This window comes from Phyllostomus hastatus, unplaced genomic scaffold (assembly GCF_019186645.2).
Source record: "Phyllostomus hastatus isolate PE091 unplaced genomic scaffold, TTU_PhHast_1.1 phas_contig_1162, whole genome shotgun sequence".
Lineage (NCBI taxonomy): Eukaryota > Metazoa > Chordata > Mammalia > Chiroptera > Phyllostomidae > Phyllostomus > Phyllostomus hastatus.
Genome location: NW_025333537.1, coordinates 5,316,701 through 5,330,971, shown reverse-complemented (window position 1 = coordinate 5,330,971; position 14,271 = coordinate 5,316,701). Strand labels below are relative to the sequence as shown.

The following is a 14,271-nucleotide window of genomic DNA, read 5'->3' as shown; positions in this document are numbered from 1 at the left end:
GATTCATGCCCTTAAAAGAAGAGGAAGAGACATCTCTCTCCCCCCCCACACACAGAAGGCAGGCTGCATGAGGACACAGCAAAGGTGGCTGTCCGCAAGCCATGAAGAGAGCCCTCACCAAATGTGTCCATGCTGGCAGCTTGACCTTGGACATCCAGCCTCCAGAACTGTGAGAAGTAACTTCCTGTCGTTTAAGCTCCCCAGTCTGTGGCATTTTTGTTATGGCAGCTCAAGACGACTAGTATAAGATCTAAATACATTTCAAAAAAATGGAGTTCCTTAAATGCTAAGCCAGAGATTTTGGTCTTGACTTTGTAGAGAATGAAGAACCCCTGAAGCTGCCTGAATGGCCTTATCAAAGTTGAGTTTTGAAAAGGATGGCAGGACAGGAAGGGAGGAGATGGAGATCAGGGTGCGAGAAGACAGCCTCACGGCGAGAGGGAAAAGGACAAAGCCAACACCGATGCGGGAGCATTCACTTACTCATGTAAGTGGGTGCAGGGTGCGCCTTGTAGCAGAAGTTGGGCAGGGAAAGCAGGAGTGATGAGAGGGTGCAGGGAGGCAGGGTTTTAATGCAGGAAGACATCAGAATCTGGAGGATCTAGAAACAGAAGCCCAGCATTCTGCCCTTCCCACTAACGGGCTGTCACCATCAGAGCCTCACAGTGAGGCAGGGCCAGGAGCTCGACAGCAGGGAGGGAGGCACCTGTGAGACACAGAGCACCTTAGGGACTGTCATGGGCTGAACTGTGTCCCTCCTGAATTCATATGTTGACGTCCTAGCCCCCAGTACCTCAGAACATGACTTTATTTGGCATTGTTAGCGAAGTGGTCGTGTTCAAGTGAGTCATTCGGGTGGCCTTATCCCCTATGACTGAAGTTTCATAAAAAACAGAAGTTGGGAGACAGACATGTACGTGTACAGAGAGAATGCCATGAGAACAAGACGACGGCCATCGGCAGGGCGCAGAGAGGGGCCTGGGGCAGAGCCTTCCTGGCAGCCCCCAGAGGAACCAGCCCTGCCTGCACCTTGATTTCAGACTTCTGGCCTCCAGAACTGGGAGACGACCGATATCTGTTGTTTAAGCCGCCAGGTTTGGGGCGCTTTGTTAAGATAGCCCTGGGAAACTGACTCAGGAGCTGCAAGTCCCACCTGTACAAGGAGAGTAGCTTCTCCTTCTGTAGCCGTTGATACCAGTGACAGCTCCTGCATTATAGACCTGTAGCTGCCTGTCCCGCATGGCCCCTGCTCCAATGGGGGCAGCGGGCCATCCACACCAGGAGCCAGATGCCACACACCGTGCCCTCAGCTGCAGATCCCGGCACCATGCCTCCATGCACCACGCCCTGGGCACCACGCCCCCAGGGCAACACGTGTGACCCAGTTATGAGCTGCTGCTGCAGCTCAGGGTTCGGGAAGGCAGACCAGCACACTGGCAAGTCCACACCCACCCATGCAATTAAAAAATTGCTATTTAAAACACTTAACCAACTGTGTTTAATTCCTTGGAGCCTAATTTCCTTGCAGTGTGTTCAAAGCATTATTTCTAAAGGGATTCGTTCTTCATAATAACTCCACAGGAGCTTGAAATAGCTTATTCTCTTACTCTCTCTGTGTCTCTCTTCCCCCACCCCCAATTCTACAATTCTACAGTCAGTGTTCTATAGGTTGTGGAGGGGGACTACGGAAGGGGTGCTTGGGAGTCATACCCATCACAGTCTGCGTCCAAAGACAAAGGCCTGTGGACATGAGGGGTCGTTAGGTTAGACTGTTGATTCTTTCTCCAAATGGGATGATGCTTATCATGGCAATGACATCATGAGATAACCAGATATTATTAGACAACTTTAAATGTGATCCAATTACCAGACCAGAATGTATATGTGTACTATGAATTAATTTTAGAATAAATCCTGTAATTATCTTATGGCCTATGTATTACTGGATGGTGAGTTTATTAAAAGCATTAAATCGCTAAATGTGAATGGTTAGAATGCACAAGCTTTGTGATTATGCTTTGGCTTTAAAATATCCTAGGACCCGCCCTGGCTGGTCTAGCCCAGTGGATTAAGTGCAGGCCTGTGAACCAAAGGGTTTCCGGACTGATTCCCAGTCAGGGCACAGGCCTGGGTTGTGGGCCAGGTCCCCAGTAGAGGGCGTGCAACAGGCAACCACACACTGATGTTTCTCTCCCTCTTTTTCTCCCTCCCTTCCCCTCTCTTTAAAATTAAATAAATAAAATCTCAAAAAAAATAAATAAAATATCCTAGGACCCTCAGAAAGTGGACGTGGTTTGCGTATCTACTGATCTCTGAGAATCTCTGGTTTCTGGCCACTATAGGAATTTGCCAAGGGAAGAGACAAAAATGACCTTGACCCAACTTGGACTATCTGGATAAAGAACTTGCATACAGTTTGAGGCACTGAATGGACATGCACAGTGGTGTCACTCATTCCCAAACCAGAATGCCATTGTCCCACTCGGACAACAGTTGGGACAGCGTGCATTGAATATGCTCACTATTAAAATAAACAGCAAAACAAGTGGAAATTCCAGCAGGGCCAAACCCAAACACCCGGCGAGTCAGGCCCCACTTCCTGGCTCCGTCCTGACTCTGACCGCCTAGGCCAGGCTGGTTTCCCGGGCAAGTGACCTACAAAGACCCAGGGGGTCACCAAGCAGGTAATGGCCTAGGTGAGGGGACGTAAAACATTAGCAAGATTTGGATTCTGCTCCCCTCCAGGGCCCGAGGGTGTCTCTAGTCAACATAAATTCCTGGAAAGCATCTCTTGAAGGTCCTTGTCCTGTGTTCGAGGGCACTTGGGAGAACACTGGCTAACCTGGGAAAGGGGAGGGGACTAAGGGTGCTTTTGGGGAAATCCAACCTGGGTGTCTAACTCTAGTGATGAGCCACATCAAGTAAGTGATGGCTGGCCTGATCGAGTTGGGGGGCAAAACTGAGCTTAAAGCCACTTACAGCTAGGGATGTGGGGCACCCGCCCACAGACAGAAATTAATGTCAAAACACGGAGCTTTCTCGAGTGCTTTGAAGAGGCTCAGGGAAGGAAGTTATCACCTGGAACCCCAAGGTGTCTACTTGATTGGGGCCAAAGGAGCCAGCAGGCGGGAACCTCTGTGCAGAGTCCCAGGAAGCCCAGCCAGCACGGGGCGGTGACTGCTGTGTGTGTGTCTGCGTCTGAAGCCTGTCTTGGAAGCGGAAATTCCTGGAGGTGGAGTCACACGTATGATGGGAAGAGGATGCCTTGGCTGTGAACTTCTCCATGGCAGAGATCACGTTCAGTTTCATTGCATTTTGAGTAGTGTTTCGTGAAAGCCTATTTGGTGCCCAACCTGGGTTCGGCCATTGCACATTTGCTAGTTCACTGGATTACATGGGAACCCATGTTTCAGGTGTGGAAACAGAGGCTCTATCCTCAGATTAACAACTCACAGGCAACAGGGCTGGGCATGGGGTCCAGGACCTCGGGGTGCCTGCCTCTCCACTCCTGGCCTCACCGCTGTGCCCTCCAAGTATTCCCAGAGCCTGGCCCCCAGGAGGCAAGAGTGCCATACGCGACATTGATTTGAATGATCAACAAGGATGACGATGTGGCTGCAGAGGGACAGAGGTGCAGCTCTGTCACCAAGAGTCAGTGGGTGCTCACTTCCCCTTTCTGGGCTGCCAGCGTGCCATCGGTAAAAGAGGAATGGTGCTTCTTGTCCTACCCGCCTCACACCAGCAGTACAGGAATTAGTAATACATCTATACCCACATCGGCAGTATAATAATTACCCAAATAATAACAACAACAACAATACACATTTTTGGAGCACTTACTCTGGGCCAGACTCTATAGAGTTAAGAGTGGGCTTTGTGGCTCTATGGCCAGGGTTCAAGCCCCACCTCCTCTAGGTATTAGTCATGTGACCTTCATTGAGCTACTAACCCCTTTCTCTGTGCCTCAGCTGACTCATCTATAAAGTGGGGATGAGAACAGCACCTCATCGGGGTGGGCTGGGAATGAAATGAAGCTGCAGACTGCTTAGCACAGTGCCTGACCTGGCTCAAGACACAACAGTAGCTATTCTCATCGTTAAGTGACGCTGTTGTCTCACACAGCGTTTCATCATGTCGTCTGTCCCACACCTCGATGCATCCGTTAGACCCTGTTGGGGATGGAAGGCTCAGTGCAGAGACTAGCTGTCTGACCAAGGTCCCCAAGGGTTAGAGGCTGACTCCAGAGCTGAGTGTTTCACCGGGGGCTGTGGGAGAATGAGTAGGAGGGTGAGAATGGCCACGCCCTACAAGGTGGCTTTGTTATCAGCGTAGTTGTTATTTTCATCCCCACATCGGTCATGCTCAGCGAGTCAGGGCTGACTTAGAAGGCTGCCCCTCGGCACGCTGGGTTGTCACCGAAGGGCAGTGTGCTTTGCTGGTTTCCCTTCATGCGGACACAACCTCGCTGGGTCTGGCTGCCCCCTTTCTAGCTTTCAGCAAAGCCAGCACTTGCGAGCCTCATGCAGAGATGGGCCCACAAGCCTCTGAAGACTAGGGACCCACAGCATTCCCCATTCGCCTCATAAGGAGCTCTCCGGAGAGTGGGGTGATGCTGACACTTACCTGGAAACAGAGAAAAACTTCTCGACAGATTCTGACATTTGGAAAGTAGCTGGCAAGCCCTGTGTCCCCAGGGGTGAGGGACTGCCAGGCTCCTGATGAGGCGGAGGGAGTGGGGAGGGGGATTTCAATGGAAGCCATCTGACTACCTGAACGCTTTTGTCAGGAGGAGGCTGGAGAGAGGGGCAGCGGGCTGAAAAAGAGGAAGAACGCCACACGGAAATCTCATTTCCCCCGTCCCAAGACTCCCTGTGCACCCACCAAGGACTGGACTGATGCTTAATTAGTATCTGGAAACAGACGTTCTGCCCTCGAGCAGGGCACGGTTCCACCCTGACCCCTTAGGAGAGCAAATCAGGCAGGTGAGGGATACAGACGCTGAGTACGAGGGGAAAGGAAGAGGCCCTGATTCTGTCCTGAAGTTCTGCAGGGAGAACGGACAAGAGGAGCCTCTCCAGCCATTTCACCAGGGTAGCATGTTCACGTAAGAGGATTATCGTGAATGGTGTCAATGTTCAATCTGTGTCTCAGGTCGTACAGAAGGACAGTGCATTTTTTGTGAATTTGCTCAGGCTGGGAAACATGTCCAAGCCCCGTGGCCACGGAGCTGTCTAACAGGAGGGAATGGGGCTGCTTCCCGAGCCCTGGGACGCAAAGGTGACCGAGCGTGGAGGCCTCTGCTCCTTTCCGCTCTGTTTCCGAGAGGCACTTGGAACACGGCGTCTCGGACAGCAGAGGAAGGGATGGTCTCACAGGCTGGTGGTGGGTGAGAACTCGCGGACCACGTGGAGCATCTGCTGATGCAGGAGTGAGTGGGAACCCCTGCACCGCTGGGCTCTGTGTGTGCTTCCAGGGGCTCCCAAGTGGGAAGCTACTCGGCCGCCTTAACCTCGGGAAGACTCAGTCGTGCCCCCTCCCCAGGACCCTTTCTCCCCCTCCAAGGACTTGGAATTGGCATTTCAGAGGAGCCCCAAGGCAAGCCCTCACCACCTTTCCCTCGCTGCTATGGGCTGAACGTGTCTTCCCCAAATTCCTATGTGGAAACCTAACCCCCAGGTGAGAGTGTGAAGAGGTGGGGCCTTTGGGAGGTGATGAGGTCATGAATAAGGGATTAGGGCCCTTGTATGAGAGACTCCAGAAGCTCCCTTGCCCCTTCCACCGTGTGAGGACACAGCACAAAGACTGTGTCTATGAACCAGGAAGCAGGCTCACATTAGACTTCGAATCTGCTGGCACCTTGATCTTGGGCTCCCCAGCTTCCAGAACTATGAGAAATAAATGCCTGCTGTTTACAAGCCTCCAGTCTATGTTACTGGGTTGTAGCAGCCCAAAGAGACGGATAGTAATCATTTCACCATGATGCCCTGCAAAGGTGGCCAGTGGTCCTATTAATCATGTCTGCCCTGTGCCTAGTACTGAGGCCCACTCAGGCTTGAAGTTCAAGGGTATGTTTTACAAGCTACCCCTGTCTAACCGAGGGGGACAGCATGAAAGGAAATGGCCCGAGTCCTGCTATTGCTCAGTTTCAGCAGGACTCTCGGGGTCCTTCTGGTGGGGTCGAGGGCTCCTCTGCCTCTCCTCTAGCTCAATGAGAAGGACGCCATAAGGAGGGTGGGGGCTGTGGCAAGCCAGAGAGCCCAGGCCCCGTCTAGAGGGGCAGCTGCCCCTCGCCCAGGAGATGACTGCCCCATAGGAACAGAGGCTCGACGTGGTCAGACTGTCCAGATTCCTAAGAGAAGTTCTAAATATGATATTTATACAAAATTCTGAAATACTGGCGATAAAGTCAAAGTTCACACAAAGATTGTTTCTCGGGATCAGACAGTGTAGCTCTAACGAATCCCGTCTGCAGCCCGACCCTGGCCTGAGGCTGCCTCATTCCGTCCTTTGTCTTGGGAGGGTTTGCATTAGGGTAACACCTCTTCATTTTCAAGGAAGAAAGAAATAAAAAAAATTTTAATTTGTTCATTTAATCATTCATGCCTCAGAGTCCCCGCACGCTCACAATGTGACCTTGATTTTTGAGGCAGCGTGGCAGGAAGCTACAGTTGTCCTCCAAACACCCCTAGAAGTCCCTCCACAAGGTAAAGCAGTTGGCCAGGAGCACGGGTCCGGCCTACTGCAGAATCCCTCATGTTCCTATCTGCCTGGCCAGCCGTCAGCAGCTGTGAAAGGAAAGCAGTCCCCACTGGCACCCTGCGACGTCCCATCCTCCCCTGCGAAGCTGTGCAGAGGCTTTGAGTCACTGCTTAGACGAGCCAGTGGTGAGAGGTGCCATAGATCAGGCACCAGGAAAAGAGCCGGGCCACCCACGGCTTGGGGCAGGTGTCGGGAAGGAAGAAGGGGGCCTGCTGAGCAACCTGGACCATCGCCCTGTCGTGCCCTCCCGCTGCTGCTTAGTCCACCTGCGCTTCGCTGCCGCACAGAGGAGGCGAGGGAGAGCCACACGCCTCACTAGGGCGGCACCGATCCAGTCTGTCACCTGTCTGGGCAGGGGGAAAAGGTGCTGCAGTTCTCCAGCCAGATCTAGCCACTCTCGGAACCGCACCTGCTCAGCTGCCAGACTACACCCCAGCAAATGGCGGAGACTGAAAAGTTCGGCAACACACAGAGCTGGCGAGGCTGTGGGGAAACTATCTCCTACCTAGCCGGTAGGATCAGCGCAGTCTTCACGATGAGCCATTTCTCAGTGTCTGCCCAAAGAACAAGTGAGCATGACCTTCGACCCAGCAGTTCCACTTCTAGGGATTGATTTTATTAAAAAGCCCGCCCATGTGCCAAATAAGGTGTTTATACAATGTCATCCTTTACAGCAATGTCACAGCAAAGTACTGGCAATGACCCAAGAGTGTCCATTTTGGAGGGCTGTCTCAATGAAGGCAGCAGAGCCACGCAAGGGGAAACTATGCAGCTGTGAAAAAGAACCAGGACACTCTTAGCTACTAATTAATACGAATCTCCAAGATACGCTGACAAGTGAGCAAGCAAGGTGCAAAACAATATGTATAATGAACTTTCATTTATGTAAAAAGTGTGAAAATAATGTGTGTGCGTATTTGTCTACGCTACAAGGACCACGAGAATAATGAATGTTGCTTGCCTATGGGGAGAGAAACTGTGTGGCTGGGGTTAGGGGAGAGAGAAAATCCTTTCACCATGTATATTTTATGTCTTTTCAATTCAGAACCATGTGAGTAACTCTAATGTAGAAGCAGCACTAAAACCTGAGAAATGGCAGGCTCACAAAGGACACAAAACACACCAAAGCTGAAGTCCACACCCCAGGACAGGTGCCCCCAGCCTCAGCCCCAGCGCCCTCCCCGCTGGCCCCGCCCACTCACCTGCTCTTTCTCCGAATACGGGTTGTTGAGGACCACAGGCACGTTGCCCTTCCCCCACAGGTCACTGAAGACTCGGTCATTCTCCACGCCGAGGGGCAGAGGTTTGTGAGACTTGTCATCCAGATTTCTGCAAGGCAAGGTCGGGGAGAGGTGAGGAGCATGATGTCAGCTACCCTCTCCAGCTGGTTGCCCTGGTCTGGAATTCCTGAGTCAATCCAGAACCTCCACCGCTCATCCATGTGACTCTGTGAGGAGCCAGAGAGCACCAGGTGCCCAGCCTGCCGCTTCCCAGGATGGCCAGCAACAGGTGGGAGGGCAGCCCCGCTGTCGAACTCAAAGGTGAGCTCATCCAAGTTGGCGCCGATGGCTGGCACATACCCATCTCTGTGGACTTCATTTCAGGGTGGCCATGGCAAGGATTCTGCTCCTCCTTACCCCCTCCCTCATAGATCCAAAAACAGAGGAATCACATCTCCTAGCTGCACCCCATGCAGAATCCCTGGACAAAGTAGTGGCCCCTAGACTTCCTCAGGTAAGAAGCAGGAGGAACAGGGGAGAAACAAGTCCTGTGGGCCAGGGCGGCGAGTCATTCTAACGCTAAGGCGTGGGTAACAGGACTAAAGATACGAGGCCAGGATAGACAGGAATGCTTCTGAAAATAAGGGAACATAAAAACCAATAATAATAATTTTAATCATGATAGCTAATGTTTACTGAGCACTTTACATACGTTTTGTTCATTTAACCTTTGTGATAACCGTTAGATATGAATATCAATCACCATTTTACAGGTGGCAGAGGTGACAAAAGCTGAATTGCTCAAGGTCACAGTCCCCCAGCCCATTCTTCACATCCTTTCTGAAGTGGAGGCTCTCGTCATTACCATCACCTGTCACCATCATTATCATCGTTATCATCACCACCATCATCACCATCGTCACCACAATCAATCTTGTGATCATCACCATCACATCATACCACCCAGCCGCTCTCCACTCCGAGCATAACCATCACTGTCACCCTAGTCGTCATCACCAGTGCTACCATCATCCTCACCATCACATCACCACCGCCATAATCACTCTCATCATTATCCTCCTCTCACCATAATCCTCACCGCCATCGTCACCAGCACCACCTTCCTCCTCCATCTTGACCATCACTAGTCATCATCGGATGAGGAAACAGAGGCTTGGAGAGGTTAAATCACTAGCCCAAGAAACATACTTAGCGAGGGCAGAGTTAGGGTTCAAACTCAGGCTTGTTCCTGCCTCTCCAGCCTGACTTCTCAACCACACAGCTCTCCTCGCTCCCAGGCTTAGCACTCGAATAGGTTCGGGAGGAGGCTCTCTCAGCCGTCCTCTGAAATGGAGAGAGATCAGGGCTGGGAGGGGATGACTGTGTCAAATCCAGACCTGTTCCTCCTCCCCCGAGTGCTGCCCTCCCGCTTCCGACAACCTGCTTCTTTTCAAGCCTCCCACCCAGCCTTACTCTGACTGCGGCATCTGCCTGCTCCCCAGCTTTGGATGCTGTGGCCTGCTCTGTGGCCCATCTTGGTCTTGGTCCCAGGCATACAGGCTGGCCCGTGCCTAGCCCTCTGTTCTATGTTCCCAGCTCTGGGGACTTCTGGTCCTGGCTCCATAATTCACCCGGACCTGCAATCTGGTGCCGACAGCTATTCGGGATGAATCAGGAGCCAGGGCCCTAGTGAGTGCGCGGCCCTGAGCCCCCGCTCCGGCTGCTTGCTTGGGTCCAGCCAGACCCGCCCTCCTTGCTTGCATTTCACATAGTTCTGGTGGCCCATGTAAAAGCTACTTCCGCTCTCCCGCTTGGAGAGGTCTGCAATTGTCAGAGAGAATACACTGCTTTATCCCCTTTAAAAAGGCACCAAAACACATGGGGACTGGCTCTTGATCACAGAACCCAAGTTGACGGTTTACCTACGTGGTGATAAACAGAGGAACTGTCTGTTGAGAGGGCTCCTTGAAATGCCCTTCAGCTCGCTCTCAGCTCTGAAACTCCTGCTTCCGTGACATCACATGACCGAAAACGGGGATTCGGCAGGGAAGGGATGAGGGTGATACCATCTGAGCATCTGTAATGCACCAGGGACTGGCATGGAAGTTATCTCATTTCACCTGAGCAGAGACTAAAAGCTCACTTTTACCGATGCGGAGACGGAGCCCAGAGAGGCTGGGCCACCTTGCCAGGTCCCGCCGCACGCACGAAGCAGAGCTGGGACTCGCAGCTGGGCCTGACTGACGCTCAGCCGATCCTTCCTTTTTCAAACAGCGGAGGCAGGAAAAGCACGTCAGGACGCTCACTCTAAGTCAGAGGCTGAAGAGCAAGTAATCCAACATCTCTCCCAGAACGAGGTCCGTTCACAAAAATTACAGGGTACAATTACCTAGGCAGCTCGGAAAGGGCTCGCACGGCTTGTCTTATGTGAGCCTCCTGGGAGAGAGCCGCTTTTATCATCTGCCTTTAAAAGAAGACTTTTAACAACTTTGTTTAAATAATGCTTTTGAAGTGTTTTGTTAACACAAACTTATTTAAGAGTCCCATGTGATTGGCAGAGGAGGAGTATTTTTAATATGGCACCGGGGGAACTAGCAGGTTGAGCTATTTTGCTTCCATTCACTCAGGGGCAAAACTAGAAGTAAACCTGGATAGACCCCCGCCCCCAGGCTGTTGGTGGTGAGCAGATCGGAGGGAACTCTGCCCTGGGACCCGACCGCCCGAAGGGTTTGTCTGGCAGCGCCGCCTGAGGGTTACGAGCACTGACGATGCATTGGATAAAACTGAGTTCAACAGCTCGGCTTCGCTGGTTGTAAGCTGTGCAATTTTGGGTATTTTGGATACTTAACCGTCCCAATTCTCAGCCTGTTCATCTCTGAAACAGGATTAATAATAATGCCTTGTTTGCTGGGTTGTGGCGATGGGTAAATGAGGTCAGGCTTACGGCGCTCGGCCATGTGGTGCCGACGATCCTCTCTTGTCCAGTGCATTTGCCTGTGGGCTGATGAGACGGAAGCAGAGGAAGGGGCGTGCTACTTCTGTACGAGACAGTCAAGACTCCTCTCAGCCAGTGCGGGCCAGCAGGACTGCCTGCCACACGGCCACGCTCCGCATCTGGGCTGTCCGGTATCACAGCCACTGGGCACACGCGGCCACTGAGTGCTTGAAGGGTGGCTATTGTCGGCGAGGAACTGAACGTCTAGTTGTTGAGCTGTGACTAAGTTTAAACCACTGCGTGTGGCTAGTGGCTACAGCAGGGGACGGTGCCGCTTCACGTCTTCGTGTCTCCGAAGACTGGGACACGAAGGCATGTGTGGCTCCTACCTGGGAAGGGGGCGTCTTCCCTGGAGGTTGGGGGACAGAGGCAGGGACGTCTGCACTCAGACCCTTTCTGAGCTGTCATGTCTTGTTCCTGGAGCCCAGGAATTTGGGGATTCTCTGCTTCCCTTCCAGACTCCTGCCTCCCATCATTCTCTGCCCTGATATTTACTCCGTCTCCCACCTGGAGGGCATTTTCTGTGCTTGCTGGCAGTGACTAAACCAAAGCCATTTTTCTTCCCCTTTCTAGCTAGGTGATCATACCCAAGCCATGAGGCGGCGGTATAGCATCTCTAAACCTCTGAGAACCTTTGCCAAATCCCTCCAACCAAGGCTTCCTGGGATCCAGGACCCTCTGACCTCTCACAGTGGCAGTGGGGGGGGGGCTCTGGGCCTGACCCCTCAGAAAGTCTGTGCAAGTGTTGGTCAGCCCAGTGCTGACCCTGAGGGCCCAGAATGGGGAACAGGTGGGCCAGGCCTGTGTGCGCCGTGCAGCCTGCAGGTAGGGCCGCCGGCTCTGGCCCAACCAGGCAAGGAGGCCGCCGAGGAGCAGCTGGTCCTGGCAGGAGGCCCTGCCTGCGTCTCTCAGCAGACGCCACACTCTCTCTGACCCCCCTTCTCACCCTCCACACACCAACAGCCTTTGGTTTCTGCCTCCACCTGGCAGCGGATGCTGGGAGCTGAGTTAAAGCAGGAAGATTTGGGGACTGTGGAAACTGGGTCCGGGGTATGTGCAAAGCTTTTCTCCAAGATTTCATCATGCTGGAAAAGAAAACGGTCTCCATAAAGAGAAAAGTGTGCCGTTGAGAGAATTCCATGGCGAGAGCCGTGGCTGAGAAGGAATGCGAGGGCTCTGGGGTCAGGGGGAGCCGTGACTCTAACACTCATGTCACACCAGTTGTGCAGGGTCTCAGACCCGTGCCCAGATGGCTCCGGCTGGGGGTTTGGACCCTGGGACACTGGAGAGCCTGCGGCAGCCCCAGGCCAGCTCCTGAGGCTGGCTGTCTCAACGGGAGGGTGGACTTTGTGCTAACAGCTCTTCTGATATTTTCTTTATTTTTTGAAAGGCTAGAAATCAGTTTTAGCGTGCAATCGCTGGAATCTTCTACTTTGCCACAATTTCACCTTTTCAGAAAACTCTGCAGGCCAGACAGAACTCGTGGGAGAACTGGGTGTGACCTCTGACCTAAAGGGATGCTGGAGTTCCTCCCCCGGAGTGCTGCACCAGGGAAGGCCAACGGGGCGGGAAAACTTGCAGGAAACCTTCTGGGTGTGGCTTGACCTGTGCTGAGAGTGGCCACCACTGACTTTCAGTTGGAACCTGGTTGTTCTGGAAGGATTCTTAGGGCTCATCTGGTCCAAATACCATTTTTGCAAACGGGGGAACTAAGGTCCAAGGGGCTTTCCTAAAGCATGTAGCTGGCGAGTGGCAAAGGGCAGAGGCTAGAAGCAAGGTCACTACAATAGTGAGGCGTCACCTCACACTGATGGTGACAGACCCGACCATGATACTGTTCAGTGGGACCTTGGTGGAAGAGGGTGGCCCCAAAGTCATCAGGTCCTCATCCGTGGGACCCATATATATGTCACTTCACGTGGAAAAAGGATTTTTGCAGGCCTGTTTAAGGGTTTTGAAAATGGGGAGATCATCCTGGATCATGTGCTGAGCTGTAAACGCAGTCAGAAGCGCCCCTCTAAGAGAAGGCCGAGGTGCATCCCTACAGAAGAGGCAGGCCGTGTGACGGCGGGAGGAAGATGCCAGCTTTGCAGATGGAGGAAGGGGTCATGAGCCGGGAAAGGCAAGCAGTGCAGCTCTGGAAGCTGGAGAGGCAAGGAAACCGATTCTCTTCTAGAGCCTCCAGACAGGAGCCCTCCAGAACTGTACACAGAGAATAAGTGTGCGTTGTTTTAAGCCACCAAGTTCATGGTGTCTGTTGCAGAACCCAGCGGAAACTTACACGAGGAGTGGATGGTGACAGAGACGGGTGGCATGGTGGCTGGAGAGCTGATGGCCCCTGTCCCCAGGTCTGACCTCACTGCCTACCACTCTCCCCCTACCTACTACATTCAAGACCATCCTTCAGTCTTGGGAACGTCCCAACCCCGTTCCTGCCCCTGCGCCTGTGACCCTGCTGTGCCTCCTGCCAGGAACACCCTCCCCGGACATCCCATGTTCTGGACCTTCTGGCCTCCGTACAAATGTTGCCTCTTCAGAGAGGCCTTCCCCAGCCCTCCAAGCTAATGTCTCTACAACCCCAAGCCACTTTTCTTCAAATCACTGTTATATTTCCTTCATAGCAGGTGTCACAGCCTAAAAGGACTGTATGTGTCAATTTGCTTATTCACTTTTTAAAACCTATGGTCTGACTCCACAGTGGCAGAGGTTCATCAGTGGATCCCCAGTTCCGAGGACAGAGTCTGAGGCAGAAGAGACGCTCGAACCACGTTTGCTGAATGAAAGATGAGAAGCCCCTCGGTGATGTGCAGTTTGGGGTGGGTTTGTGGGCTTACTCCATAGCGCTTCCCCAGAATGAGAGGGGGGATGCCCACGTGACAAGATGACAGGGACACAGATGGAAAGAGGGCACAAGGCAAGAGTAGTAACTATAAACAGGGTCTCTGTCCCCTGCCCAGGAAAAGACGGACTGGGGAAGCCCCTCACACTTGAATGGCCACGGCGAGAACGAAGGGCTGCGCTGAGATTCAGGGTAAAGGCACTGGTGCTGGGTTCAATCCCTCGGCTGAAAATGCCGTCACGGTGTTCACAGCTACGAGGCGCATGAAGTGCGGCAGGGAGAGCTCCTCTGACACAGACAGGCCTGGACCCCACGCGGTCATCGGCTGGTCTAGGTCAGGTCTCCAGGGGTGGCATCTCTGACAGATGGCCTCAGTTTCCCTGGGTTTGGACTCTGAGAAAATATGCTGATGTCCTCAGAACCTCGATGGCTAGTGGTCAAGTGAACTGTGGCCAACA

At 52.9% G+C, this 14,271-nt stretch overlaps 1 protein-coding gene across 2 annotated transcripts in view; it reads right to left on the bottom strand.

The window, feature by feature from the left end:
• The window catches only part of NOS1 (nitric oxide synthase 1), a 152,501-nt gene that overhangs the window by 56,265 nt on the left and 81,965 nt on the right, over positions 1 to 14,271 (bottom strand). For both annotated transcript variants that reach the window (XM_045842213.1, XM_045842203.1), the window contains one exon: positions 7,962 to 8,088. In XM_045842213.1, the coding sequence (XP_045698169.1) occupies positions 7,962 to 8,088 (127 nt within the window). The remainder of the gene's footprint in view (positions 1 to 7,961; positions 8,089 to 14,271) is intronic.